This window comes from Pollicipes pollicipes, unplaced genomic scaffold (assembly GCF_011947565.3).
Source record: "Pollicipes pollicipes isolate AB1234 unplaced genomic scaffold, Ppol_2.1 Scaffold_2555;HRSCAF=2994_pilon_pilon_pilon, whole genome shotgun sequence".
In the NCBI taxonomy this organism is placed as follows: Eukaryota; Metazoa; Arthropoda; class Thecostraca; order Pollicipedomorpha; family Pollicipedidae; genus Pollicipes; species Pollicipes pollicipes.
Window position 1 is genome coordinate 43411729 of NW_023596136.1, and position 15220 is coordinate 43426948.

The 15220-nt window shown below is 47.7% G+C and overlaps 1 protein-coding gene across 1 annotated transcript in view; it reads right to left on the minus strand.

The window, feature by feature from the left end:
- Positions 1-14689, minus strand: part of LOC119101589 (uncharacterized) — an 86545-nt gene extending 71856 nt beyond the window's left edge. Inside the window, exon 1 of the mRNA XM_037224941.1 lies at positions 14251-14689. Within this exon, the coding sequence (XP_037080836.1) occupies positions 14251-14689 (439 nt within the window). The remainder of the gene's footprint in view (positions 1-14250) is intronic.
- Positions 14690-15220: the final 531 nt, after the last annotated feature.

Genomic DNA, 15220 nt, shown 5'->3' on the forward strand with positions numbered 1-15220 from the left:
AAAAATTAAAAGTACACTGAAACTGAATCGATCGCAAGATCGTGTAGGTAAGATGCTGGCCGTTGGTTAGCGTGAAAACCACGCAAGCAACACAGACCACCTCAACACCAAAGATTCGGGTGTCCTTGCGCGGAATCGTCCACGTAAGCAGGTGCCGTCAGCTGTATTTTGTGCCTGCAGTCGCTAACCTCAGGTATCAGTGTGTACATTCACGGGCTCAACCATCCGCACTGAATGTGAACCCGTGGTGATGAGGCTCACTGCCAGACTTACCACCAAGCTTATCGCCAGGCTCACCACCAGGCTCACCACTAGGCTCACCACCAGGCTTACTTCCCGGGTTACACCAGGCTCACCACCAGGCTCACCACCAGGCTCGCCACCAGGCTTACAGGCTTACTTCCAGGCTCATCACCAGGCTCACCACCAGGCGAATTTTGGTGGTGAGCCTGTCTATGTTCACGGGTCCACCGGTGCTGTTGATTATCTCCAGCAGTTGATAATGAAGGAGGAGTAAACGGACCCGAAGCCGATGATAGCGACTGTCATTTATTGTCGGCTAGCTGCACATTTTATAGCTTTAGCTGCCCGGCTTGGCCCGGATCGGCCAGTCGCACAATTTTAACATGCTTTGAATTTTGCAAGCACTAATTTTGTCACCATCAAGCAGCGGTATCATGACCTTCTCACCCAAGCGAAAGCAATAGGTGCGCAAGCAATGAGCTGAGAAAGAGCCAATGTCATGCCTTCCGAAACGAGTTTCAAGTACAGCAGCGAAGCGTTAGACAAAACCATACATCTCTAAATAGATTCTTAGGCAACATAACAACTGAATTTATAAGTTTCATCGACCTAAATTGGTCAAATATGAAGGTCAGATCAGGGTCAAATATGAAGATCAGACCGAGGTCAAAACCAGCCTTTTCCTCTAGAGTTTGCTGTATTGGGCACTTTCTGCTTATTTTCAATTTTGTTGATAACAGGAACCGCATTACGCTTCTTATACGGACCCCTTTAGGATCAGAATAGGTCACTGGCCTAAAATGACCAAGGTCGACGCTTTGTTTCCGGAACATGCCGCCTGGCGTACCCCTTGACGTTGACTGCATATGACGATTAAATGCAAAAATCAAAACCCTCTTGCAGATTTTGGTTATCATGGGCTTTAAGTTAAACAAGGCCACCGACCCCAACTGGACACACGTGACCTTTTATGGAATAAGTATTTAAGGTTATGGTGGCTGCATGGAAAAGTCTTGGGGTACTTTAAACACCAATCTGAAGTCTGACCTCGTTTTACCTTATTTGACTCTAAGGTCATGACCTAGAAACCTCAAACTTTGACACTAGGTAGTTCACGTACAGGCCAGCTAACCCTTCGAATTAAGGGCCTCTAGCTCTCTTAGTTGCTGAGATCTCAGAAGGTCGCATTGCCTCCGGTATCGGCTGGCTCAAAGGAAGCCACCGTCCTAGCAATGTCGTCTGCAATGTTGCGCCAAAACATTGAACATTAATGCCCTTTGGCGTGCTAAACTCAAGCAAGAACGATATTGTGATGCGTTGATAAGGACTACGCGTGTGCATTTCCAAAGGAACCGGGTATATTTACTTCTGTTTAGGTGCCATTTAACTGCATTCAGTTTGGTACCTTTGATCATATTTTGTCTGTTCTGTTCTTTTTTATAACCTCAGTCGTCCCCCGTCGCAAAAAAAGCGGAATTGCTGGTACATGCGAACTGTTCTCCCATTGTCTAGGATGTGGTTAGATAGCTCAGCGATGTCAACGACTGCTCGCAGGAGGGTCAAGATGCCCCTCCCCGAATACTTTTCTGGAATATTTTTCTAAAGGCGTTGCGCAACTGCGCCAAACATTACATAGCGATAGATAATTGAAACACAGATATGATTATGTAAAACTGATGTGGCTTGTAAAGTCACTGAACCATGGCAGATTAAGGTCAGGCCGTGGCGATCAGTGAAGATAATTTCAGGGGTATCAGTCTATTCATGGTCTTCTGAAAGGTCAGAGTAGGTCACTTACCTAAGATGACCCAGATCAACATGTTTTTAAGAAACATACCGCCTAGCGTAATCCTTTACGCTTACTCCAATTAAATAGCCAACACAATCTCGTAGGTGCTTGGTCATCATGATCTTATAAAGGTCAAATAACGTCACTGGTCTTGAATGAACGAAGGCGAAATTTTGTTTAGAACGGATATCTAGGTTCAAGGCAGTTACATTAGGAGATCTGAGAGCACTTTGGACATGGATCTGGAGTTTTATCTTGTTTGGTCTTATTTGACCAGACGGTTATGCTCCAAGAACGCCAAATTTGGACACAAGTAAGTTCGCATCAAGGTCAACACACCATGCGGATTTATTGGCTCTAGCTATCTTAGCACTTGATATAGCTACGGGAGCGCGGTGGATTACCTTGTGCTGAGGAGATCCAGCGAAGATATGGTGCTGCATGCGAACGCCCTGCAAACTCTGTGTTATCCGTATTTCCAACTAAAGGATGCCATCAGAGGGTTATGGCATCACTGCTTCATATCACTGCCACTTCCACTTAGAGAAGCTATCACCAGTCGCTGCTAAACCTATTATGAAAACTGCGAGGAGCTCCATAACTTGGGAAAGCTCCAAAACAATATGGCATTATTCCTTCGCTGAAGGGAAATTGATGTTGGAATGCCGGCTAAGTCTGAGTCTACACTTTGCTATCCCACCTGAGCTTTGTCAACGAGCCTCCCGAACTACACATCATTACTTAGAAAAAGCTAAGCCATGAGTCTCAAGAGCATGGAACATTGTTTTTCATGCATGACTTGATTGCTCGATTTACAGTAAACGGATGACTGCCAGCTGCGTTACGAGCTGCAACTCTTAACACGCTTCCGGGTCGCCGGCTAGATACCTTTCGCTCGGGTGGGGGGTCTGTTTGACCCGCCCCGCTGAGATCTCGGTAACTGAGGAAGCTTGAGACACCAAATCTATAGGGTGCATTGACCTGTACGTGAACTCACTTAAGTCAAAGTTTCAGATTCCTAGGTCATGACTTTCGGCTCAACAAAGGTCAAACAAGGTCAAGTTCCAGGCCGGTCTCCAAAGTGCCCCCAGAATGTAGATGACGTTTCTAAGCAAAAGGTCACATTTTCATTTCGGGTGAATGACCTTGTTTGACCTTTTGAAGGTCAAGGTGACCAAAATCATACAAGATTGCTTTGAGTTTTGCATTCGACTAAGCGACAAAGATAACGCTAGGCAGTGTGCTCCTAAAACAAAACGTTGACCTGGGTCATTTTAGGTGAATGACCTATTCTGACCTCTAAGAAGCCCATGGAAGATGTATAATGCGGTTCCTGCTATCAATAAACTCGGAATGAGAACCAGAAACTATCCCATACAGCAAGCCCTAGAGAAACAAAACAGGTTGGTTTGGACGTTGGTTTAACATTCATACCTGACCTTAGGTCAATTTGATTTACTCATCCAACTGTTGTGTTGCCTAAGAAAGCATCTCAGATATGTATGGCTTCGTCTAACACCCCGTTGTCAGATCTGATTGAACGATTCCCTAGAAGTTGCCTTCGCTGAAACCATGGCTTGACTTTGACCTGCCATAGGTCAGCGACCTTACACAGTACATCTAAATTGCTGATGCAAAACGGTCCGCTATTCAATTGTCGACAGCTATGCAAAATTTGGCGTGGCTACGCCGTGCCGCTAGGAAAAGAAATCGAGAAAAACCTTCGGGGGTCAATTTGACCCCCTCACCCGAGCGCGTGTTGAGGAACGCCCGACATACCAGCGAGCAAAAATAAAAGATTCCATCTAGATGATACCAACTTATTCGATTCTAGGTACTATCTCTACCAAGCCAAATATCCTTTAATTCACCCAGACACGACGTATCTCACTAGTGTTCCAACATCATTTGGCTGATGACGGTAGACAGGCAGCACCATCTGCAGATGCGTGATCATCATCATCTGCAGATACTGACTGGACCGCCCCATTGCTGATCGCTTCAAAGGCCCCCGGAAAAAGTATAGCGGAGAACGATGCCTCTCCCTTCGTCTTGAGAGCTTGAGCCATGGATTGAAATCCCTCGAAAAAAAATTATTCCGCTCAAGCAATGGAAAAAGCATTTGGCGCCGTGACTTCCTTATTGTAACATGATCAAGTTGGCAGACCGATTTTTAGGTTACTGACAGGCCCTGATCTTGTCATTAGAGTACTTTCAATCCGTAAATCTGAGGCGATAGCCTTATTATGAATGAGTGTGACTAAAATGGCCTTCTTCCATGCTAATTCTTTTCACGAAACATTCTAACAAGCGGCTTATCGTTTGGTTCGATGCAAGAACAACCGAAATATGCGTGCACTGTTCAAAATGACAACGGTGCGACCACAGTCATGCATTGTCAACAATTCCGCCGTTGACACGCACCGTAAACCATGTTATATAGCAAGTACATCGTCCAGCCCGGTACGAAGCTCCTTGCCGGTGGGAGAGGGCAGCGATGGTCGACGGCAGGCGGCTCCAGAATGTGGTCGCGCGATTCGAAAAGCACCATGAATGGCGCGGCTGACATTGAATAAGGCGACGGCGATGGTGTGACGAACGTCAATCCAACATGCCGTCCACTCCACAGCGTCAACCAGGGCGTCTTCTGTTGAGCGACAAGGCCTGTAAGCGTTATGTGATGGGGCTGAAACAGAAGCTGCCGCGAGTCGAGCAAACGCGTGGACGCGTGACGGACACAGCAGCAGACTGCCGGGCGCAGCTGTGTGTTCCAGCAGCGGCGTGTCGGAGACAGGAGAAGCCGCGTGTCCAGTACTGGAGTGGGTGCGTGTCCGGCGCTGGGGTGACCGCGTATCCAACACAGGAGGAGTCGTCCAACATAGAAGTCATTATATTCCCCGATTGGTGACGTCATCAAATGCGACAATCCAGAATGGGGTGATGCGTCACAATATAACTCCATCTCAACAGTGCATTTATGCCTTGGTTGGAGCTCAAGGCCGAAGAAATCCGAATTCTAAGGCCTTGAGAAATCCGTTAGAGCCAGGGTGGTAAAGAACTGTTAGAGCCAGGGTTATTTGCTTTCTTGACCTGCAATCATGCCACCTTGCTATGCTTTTGGTTGCACCAGCAATAGCGTGAAGGAAAATTTAAAGAGTTAAGATTCTTCCTCATTCCTAACTCCTAACGCGATCAGGAGCGGAGAAGGCTTTGACTGGCGGCGATCCGAAGGAAAGGAGAGCCGTACAAGGACGCTAAGATATGTTTCACGCATTTCGTGTCTGGTACGTATAACACAGGTCAAGATTTTATCTTATGAATTGCTCAAACGCTAAACCGGTAAACCGAAATGATCCTAACTGTCATGGATTACATACAGACTGTTTAAGTTTAGCGGCACTGGTCACAGTAAAGTTTTCACTGCTGCAGCCTAGGAAAGGTTGTTTAAGAGGGCTTGGGTTTCCTTCAAACTAGTTCATAGTTTTACTGGTAATATCACTTTGCACGACGTCACTATAATGCCATACCTATCGGCTGAAGGTTGTAGCTTCGGCCACCAGGATGCCTCATGCCTCACATTAGCATAACTGTTACTGGTTTGGTGGATTTACTCCATATATGACATTGATTGGCTTATGGCCTTATGTGAAAACTTGATATACTTACCGTTTTATCCACAACTATTTGATACTTAACTGCAATACTACACTTGCTAACACTAACAATTGCATTTTTATTTTCAGGATGTCCCGCCAAGTGGCGAGACAAGCAGCACCCAGACTATGTGACATCTAAATTTTAATTCCCTGTAAGTCATATGTCTGTTGGCGACCCACAGAAAAAGCTTCGAACTTACCATGGCGCCCCACAGATTTTCCAAAGGTCCTCCAACACTGAGCATGTGTCAGTTGATTCCCCAATTGAAACAACCCAAGGTGCTGGGAAGTGTGAGCATGTGAAAAACACATTCAACTTCACTGGAATAGTTTCAGATGGTGAAGGTGCTGATGGGTCGCAGACTCAAGCACACCTGCCAACAGCAAAAATCTATGCGCCGGCGCAAGGTAATGTGGAACAACTGTCATCATGTTTGCTGTTGGATGCGTCAGGCTCTGCAATACCAATAATACTTATAATGTTATTACAAGTAAAGGCGAATATTTTTAGAAGAGATCAGTTTGATCACATGTAGCATTTATGCAAAGCCCTTTTATCTTGTTTCTGTACCTATGCTCTATGAAATACCATGTGCTTACCATTTTGTGGCAATGTTATGTGCGCTTCAGGATGTGATCCAAACCCTTATTTATACCAGATATATCTGGTGCTGATAAGGTTTACAAAGAATGTCAACCATTTCCATTATTTGGACTTTGTCCCAGTTATTACCAGTGTTGCATTGTCCTTACAAGCACTAAACAGCCACAAACCCTGCACACCAGTAGACTCAAAAATTGAAAGCGATAACTTATATGTAAGATAACCCTGTTTACCAATAGATACTAGGTACAGCGTGCCTACAGATGCCATACAATCTTGTCTGTGGAGCTTCACTTGGGCCCATTTGACGAACTGCGTGGGAATGAGGAGAAGCTGAAGTTTTATACTGGTGTCCCATCTCTTGCAGCATTTCTGTTTCTTTTAGGCATCATGTACATCTCTGCCTTCAGTAAGTTTCATGGCTTGTCATTTGAATCCGCGTTACTGGCTTTATTACTTATACTCAAGCTAGTTTTAAGCAATAAAGACATCGCGTACAGGCTAAATGGCAACGTGATGTATATGGTGACGATCTTGTCGACATGTCTACCCATCCTAGCCAGCGCTGCAAAAACAGTTCAAAATTTGGCCAACAAAAGAAGCTGTGCGAGTAAACCTACCATCCTGCTTTCATCTGGTAGGGACAGAGCTTAGAAAAACTAGGGCTGTTGTGGATTGCTTTGAACTTTTCACTGAAAGGCCAAAATCACTTGTAGCAAGGGCCAAAATATGGAGCAATGATAAGAGCCATAGCGCCATAAAATTATGTCTAGCACCATAAAATTGTTTTAGACATACCACCATCGGGCGCAGTGACATTCGTATCAGAGGCTTGGGATGGAGGAGCAACCGACAAAGCTATCACTCTGGACAGCGGTCTGAAGAACTCAGCTGAGCCATATGACATTGTCTTGGCCGGCCGGGGCTTTCTTGTCAGGGATGAGATGACCGTCCTTAACGTCAGGGTCCTCACACCCCATTTCACCAAGGGCGAAAAGCAGATGTCTCAAAGGGAAGTACAGGAGTCTCGGCGCATTTCGCGTGTCAGAATCCACGTGGAGCGTGTGATCGGTCGTCTCAGGAGGCATCCGCGCATCCTGAATAGTGCTCTACCACTGAAACTAGTCCCGCAAGTCGATAATTTCGTTGTGTCGTGTTGTAGCACATTGGACATGCACAAAGGTGTCGTAAAGCTGATGGGCGCGCCGTGCTGTCAGCCGCGCGCCCGTCGCCGCCGTGCTCTGCCATCCTCGTGTCATTCCGTGTTACCAGCGTACCCCGCCACTGTCGTGTTCTGTAGGACGCACGCCCGTTGCTGGCACGTCCGTTCGTCTGCGCGTCATAGCTGTAGTATTTTGTGGAACACCCGCCAAGCTGCTCTGGAACATACTGTCTGTCTTGTTGGTGTACTTAATTGCATCATTTTCGTGCGATGCAAATACATATCAAGAGTGAGTAGCCGGATACTGTACCATTAACAGAGCTGGAGGGAAGACGGTACGCTATTTTATAAGCGTAAGTCGAGGTGAACAGGGGAGCGAGTGGTCGACGCCGCCGCAGGCAGTAGAGGATGCGCCTGTCACCTCATCCGCCTGGCGCGGCGTGCGTCAGTATGCATGCGCGCCGGGCACGCACAGCACGATCCCGACGTGTTCCCAACCCCAGCCCCGACACCCCCCACCACTACTGCCTAGGTACGCTTCCATCCTATTACATCATCTTCGCCACCGTCGTCCTCCCTCGGCTAACAGGAATAAGAGGCGAAAGAGAACGACGTCAGCCGGAGGGAGGACGGCCGATACAGAGCCAACTGCACGACAAGGGCGGAGGTCACCAGGAGCCCGGCGCAGGGTCAACGAAGGATACAGTTTGTTTTCCGCTGCTTGCGTTACCAGCATCCGGGGCATACGGCCGGAGGTCCTCAGAATTTGGCGAGTGGACCGAAACTCGTAAAGGCAGACATTGCTAATCGAGACTTTTTGGCAAACTGTATTGTACTGCTACAAAACATACTAGAAACAAGCTAGGCAATCGCGGCACACATGCGACTGCAGTAAAGTGCCAGATGAAAACGGCTTTCCTGTACTGGCGGGAAGCGACAAGCAGCGGCTGCTGACATCTCCAAAGGCCTACCTGGAGATCATTGCAGGCAGCACCTGCTTGACATAATATGTCCGGAGGGTGCTGAACATGCTCTTTACATAAGAGTCATCTGGCGGTACGACGAGCAGCAGAATGCCCTTTCGCGTGAAGGTAACAAACAAACATTCACTGACAGAAGCCAGAGCCATCCGACTCTGCAATTGAGCAAAATACTTGTGACTCCGAGAGAGATGACCGTTAGAGTTAAAGTACGGAGCCTCACTAGGGCCCTTATCCCGGATACTGTACGGACACTTGACCTTCACAACGCGCTTATTGGGACAACCAGGACACTCGCACATGAACATGCCGTTGGGGCTCGCGCCAAGGAATGGGTGCTACTTCTTGACAATGAGTCCGGAGCGTTCAAAACGAGCATGAAGGTGTGACAAATCTTTCTCCTTCGTCAGCATCCCAATAGCTACCACTTCGCTGTCACGCCCCCACTGGAGAGCAGGGGGACACCGCATGCCTTTGAGGACCGTTTGCTCCTCGCAAACGCGATCCAAGAGGGAACTACTCTTGGTGTGGGAACGCATGTGGGCCATCACATCACCAAAGATACTGGTGGTTAGCCTGCCATGACGATGGTCAAACCAGAGTTAAGATGAGCTTTGCTCCCTAGTTTTGGCCTCCGATGCTGCCAGCTCATCCAATTGATAACTAAGAGGCATACGGTCTACAAACTGTTGGCAACACTCATCAGACACAGCAGAGCAACTATTCAGGTGGCTAATATTACACATCTTAGCCACAGTGAATAGCAAACCTGAAGTATCTTTAGAAGCATCAGCCTCATCCAGTGATTACATAACCACACCCATGCTGTGCTCCAAATGCCCTGATCTCCTGGATCTGGACATTTACTGATGGTTTGGGCTGAGCAGCAGCTGGCCTCTTTCTCTTACCACATAGGCGGGTTAGCTCCATGTCTGATACCTTAGATGCAGTTATATTCTTCCGAACAGAGCTGTTCCACCTGTAGGCCTCACTAGTGCATGATGCCTTGTTAAACCACAGCATCACATTAGCTTGGGCTTTGAAGAGGACATCTGCAATATGCCTGCAGGTTTCATACAGCCTGAAAAATAATGGAATGATGTTAAACTTGGTCATGATGTTAAAGAGCACTAGACACCTCTGCCATGTAAACCACTGGTCCAGTAATTCATATACAATATTGCACATTTTGAAAAGAACAGTTTTCAAAACAAAAACTACCAGGAAACATTTTGGTTTAGGGTAAGTAACTTGGAGTTTTGAGAGCAAGATGGGCCAAGCACAGTATCAGTGCATTCAACCTGCACCTTGGCTCAGTCAATGTGAAAAAAACTGTTTATCATTGTAACACTATGCAATCTTGATAAATGCATGTGGAACATGCTCCACTATGTCTTAAACATGCTATCACATCTGATGTATGCTGTACACATGCCACTTACCCAGCCACGCAGGTACAGTGTGTACTAAGGACTTCGCCGTTCCTCTTGCTTGGTGACCATGCCACATAGGGCTCAGCCTTTTGCCCAACGCGCTGACTCGGCAGGACCTTCGCCTTCATGAACACAGTATTTTGCTTTGCCTCAGCTATTCCAATGCTTTGAACAACTCCATTCTCAAAATGGTTGTGGGCCTCCAGGGCTCGGTAAGCCTTCAAGTCTTGATTTGCATAGAATCCCGCCTTAAGGACACAGTACACAAATACCTCTGGAAAAGTAACGCTGGGCACCGCACTGAGGTCTCTCGACCACTTCTCCGCCGGAATCTGGTAGTATGGATCCGGCAGCCGCGTGCCATTGTGGGTGAACTTTTCCTCATAGCGTGCACAACCCGTAGGATTGATAGGCTCGATCAAATTTTGTTCCCTCTTAGCCATAATTTCCACACAGAATCACCTCTCAGACTGCCACAGCTCACGAAAATCATATGCGAGGACGCTCGCCGCCCCGCTTTCTATCACCCCAGCAGAACCGGCAGACAAAAATTAGCACCACTTTTTTATAAATGACGTCACAGGTAATCACCTCAAATGGACCGGTCGCTTCTCAGGCGCAGGAGCGGCGTGTGTCCGGCACAGGAGAGGCCATGTGTCCGACCCAGACCTGAGAAGTACTGGTTCCGAGCTGCGGAATGCTGGTGCTGGGTTGAGCAAAGCTGTAGATGGGCTGATGCGCGCTGAAACCTGAAAATTATATAAAAAGGTGCTGCATTGATCACATTAAGCAAAACGCTTCCGTAAAAGGAATGTTTCACATTTGAGGATATTGAGGAAGGCATCAGATATGGTGGGAAAAGCTTGCTTGTAACTTTTGGCAAGATTACAAGGTTCAAAAACGACGCTAAGAAGCGAAATTTCAAAGTTGGTAAAAAATCCGCCCCATTACGCCATTGTTTGATGGAGTCATGGAACGGTTTTGTGACGACAGCAATAACGAGCAGCATCTGGCATCCAGACCTAAAGAATACCTCAAATCACACGAAAGCTGACGTCAACCGGCCATTCTCGTCGCGGGAGCTGTGTCAGGTGACGGATTAGTGGGTGGTTTGATTGTGGATTTTTTTGGTGCTGGCTGTAAGAAAAGCTTTGGTGGACTGTTTGACATACGCTACGTAGCGACCGCCAGCTTTTATGCCAGATTGTTAATATCAAAGCACGATATGATGTACTGCTGCTGTTGCTGATGTGCTGCTGGTGATTTTGTCAGTACCTAATTGTCGATCCATCGTTGCCTGCAGTGCTGTAGTCCTGACATTCATATCATGTGATGTGCACAGTAGTTACCTTCGTTATTGTTCGTACTTAGAAATGCAGTGCAATGCGAAAATGGATGAATTTTTAACGTTGCTATGAATTGATTGTCAAAGCATTGATATTGCTGTGGTAAAGGCTGGGCTACGAATATTTTTTTTTTTGCTTAGTATTATTTATGCAAATTATAGTTAACCCTGATGAAACCATTGTGGTGCTATGACATTCTTGCCGTTGATAGTCCTTTTGCATTGTTAATCAGTTGTTACGAGCCATTCATTAATTAAAAACTGCGGTCTCCTAGACTTGATAGAGCAGTCAACCAATGTGGTACATTGTGTTATGGCACGGGTCAACAGGTGCGGTACTACCTCAGCGCTGTACTGTGGCATGACGTAATGAACAATGATATGGTTTTCGTGCCGCAATCTATGCTGCTTTCATAATAAATTAAGTAATACAAAGATGGGCCAAGTGTCCCCTCTTGTATTGACTCTCCATCTGGCATATGACTGACCAAAAACACATGATACAATATACAAATCACTTTCAGAAAAGCAGACAGCCAACAAGTTGTATCACTTGCTCAGCCTGTTTTGAAAATCCATAAAACATGGGTGAGAAAGATGCAAACACATCTTTCACTTCCACAGTCATGCAACATGCTGCAGCCATCAGGCTGCTTTACTAAAAAATAACAGGAAAATTTTACATGTGGTGAAATGACACTGCAAACATGCTGACCATGCACAAAGCTGGAAACATGGCAAGTGCTTGTAGTTATAGTTGGAAGGGCAAAATGCAAGGAAATGATGAAGCTGCCAGTGCACACGAGACGCATGAAAAAAATTAAAGAGCGCTATCCAAGACAACAACAGCAATACTTTTCCACCTTTCCCAGCATCCAGCGTCACGCAAGTTGCGGTGATGTCATTATGTTACTATGTCATTGATGCCTCAAGAGCAATGCTAGCCTGCATACAGAATTTGTGAGGACAGTACAATGTGCATCAGTACTAATGCGGCTCTATCTTTTCAGAATTCTTTTGGGAAAGACAATTTTGCAAAGTCATATAATGTGAGCCAATATTGAGCATGCACATTAATGAGCTGCACTCATCAGCCCGTACAGCCAAAATAAATTGCTGATATAATGGCACGCAATGGATTAATTGCATGTTGTAGTACCTCAATAGGCTCAAGATGTTGGCAAGATTAGAGTCAAGTACCAGCTTGCCTTTGTACATCCCTGCAACATAAGTGGCAGTGCTTCTCTTCGATTGCCAGGGTTCCTTTGTCATGTCCAAAAACAAACATAAAGGTAGAGGCAGGTATCAGTATATGGCATTTTATTGGGAGTCAGTAGACTTAAAGAGTACCAACATCACATGTACCATGTTGATCACATGTACCATGAGTACCATGATCACACACATTTCAAGCCCCCGATTTACAGTATTTTGTCAAATCAGTGTGATCTCACACTTGCACATCTCGCGGAGCTAGCAAATTGCAGGTTTTCTCGCAATTTCCGCACATATTTTCAGCCATAGCACGACATTTTACCGTAGCCTCGATTCAAAACAAAGTCCCAACGGGGGTTCACGGTGATGCGGCTCAAGAGGTTTCTTCAAGAAAAAAAAACGCCAGTAGGGGAAAAGGACAGATTTGCCGTCGCGTCTTCTTTCTTACAAGTTTCGGGAAAGTGACAGTTTTTTACTTTTTATACTTTTTTGCAGACAGTGGCGTCATTTTTTTTATGACGTTGACCTGTGGTCTAGAAATAAAGAAATGACCCGTTGACGACGAGTGCCGCGCAACCCGAAAGTGCTCACGCTTACGTTTGCGACACGCATTCAGCAGTGAAATCTTGTTAACAGCCGATCATCTTGCCATCTTGCTGCTTGCAGAACGTGCCAGCGGCCATGCTGTTTAGACCATAAGCAGAAAACAGCCTGTAGCATGGCTGCGATCCCAGGACGGTTCTATGACGTCATTAATTCAGAGGCAACTTTGAAATAGGCTCCAAATGAACCTTTTCTCACTTTTGGCGGGCGTGTAACTCAGGAACCACATCGTTTCGGGTCTTAAAAGGACATGGCCGTGAACTGCGTCAAAAGTTCCTCAAGGTGGCTATTTTAGTTCAAAATACCATACAAATGTGGAACATTCCCTTTATAGACTTTGCCGTTATCATGACAATAGTCGCGACAACTGCAGTTTCCGCGGTCAGGGGCTGCATTTTGAGACTACCAAGAAAGAATAAGGTGTAGTACTGCGACAACACGATGACAGCGTATTCGGACTCGGCAGTGGTAAAAATACACATCCTTATTATATTTTGATTGTGCAACAATGCCACTAGCCAGTGTTATTAGACGGCACGATTTTGGTGTCTGATTCCTCTTCCCACCCGGCAAGCCTTTTCCGTGCTCAGCTAACTGCAGCATCGTCTCGGCGTGGGTACACCCGTTTCGCTGGGAAGTCATCGCATGCTTGCGCGGAACACCGGCAGATGTGGACACTGAAACTTATCCGGTGTGCTTGGGATGCGCGGCGTTCAGCCCTGGACCCTCGACATGAATCACGCTCACACAGCGTGGTCCCCGCAATCCGTCAGCACCAGTGCTCACCTGCGCTGTGGGACGTTCTCCGCAGACGATCGGGCAAAACATTCGCCTGCGCCCGTTCATCATCTTTGGGCAGAGCAGAAGAAGAACCCAGCCATCGGTAAGCATGCCGAATAGCCGGAGACTGGAAGTGGTCCTGTGCACGACTGGCATATCGGCTAGTCCCAGTGCCTGGGTTAGATTCGCTACGACGTTCGGAAGTACAAAGATAAGAAACAGCAGCGATAGGGCTGCGATGGCATAGAAGCCCTGGAGCTGGAAGAGCTTTTGCTTTGGATGGCTTCGTACACTTGCGTGATCACATTTGATTCGTTTTCCCTGTCGCCAGCCGACAAAGCCAACGAACAGGTTGACGCATAAGCAGGGCAGGTATGTTGCGAGGACAAATAGGGACGCGGTTATTCGGAAGGCGGGTGGAATGGACTCCCAGTGGTCACACACGCTGCTGTCGTCCGCCCCGAACGCTACGCGGAGCGCCATCCCGAACACCCAGAAGATCGCCGCGACGAGCCAGGAGGCGGCGAGCAGCAGCAGCCGATGCCGGTCGGTGACGATGTCGAAGTAGCGCAGGCCGTGCACGACCGTGACGTACCTCTCCACACTCAGCGCCAGCAGCGAGACGACAGTGGACGTGCCAAGGGCCGATCTCAGCAATAGCAGTGACGCGCACGCCCAGCCCGGCGGCGTCGGCAGCAGCCTCAGCGTGCCCACCAGGGCCGTGATGACGCCCATCAGCACCTGAGCCGCGGCCACGCTGGCCAGCAGTCGGTACATGATCGCCTCGCGCAGCTGTCGCCGCAGCAGGATAGCCACCGCCGGCACCGCCGAGTTGGCAGCCATAACGAGGCCGGCGGTGATCTCGGTCGCAGCCGGCATCCCGTCGGGTAGCGGTTGGGTTGCCGAGTGATGCCGCCGCTCCGCCGGCCGCCTCCTCTGCCTTCCGGGTCGCTCCGTCGCTGATGCAGCACCGCGTCGGCAATAACGCACGTCCGCAAGCCCCGCTTCGAGGGACCGCCTTGCGGGGGATATTCGCTAATGTATTAAGCCCCACAGAGTTAATGTGCTAAGCTCCACAGAACTTGTGGCGATAACATTTTTCCCCGATAATGGCATGTTTTTAGGCTTTCTTTTAGTCGCAAAGTTGACATCCACGGTATTAGGACGACACGGATAGAAGGCAAGCTCTCAGAAGGTATATAGCAATCGACAGTAAGGTCTTGGGTACACATCGTTGTCCCAGCAGGGGCACAGCCAGAGCCTTGGTAGGGGGGGGGGGGGGCACAGGGTTGACAAAGGGTCTTCCATTTGATGGTAGAAGCCGCCCACTACAACCCAATTTCGTTCTTGCGCCCTTATTTCGAGAGAGCACGGGTTTCTTCCTTTACATTTATTTTTAACTTCTGTAAC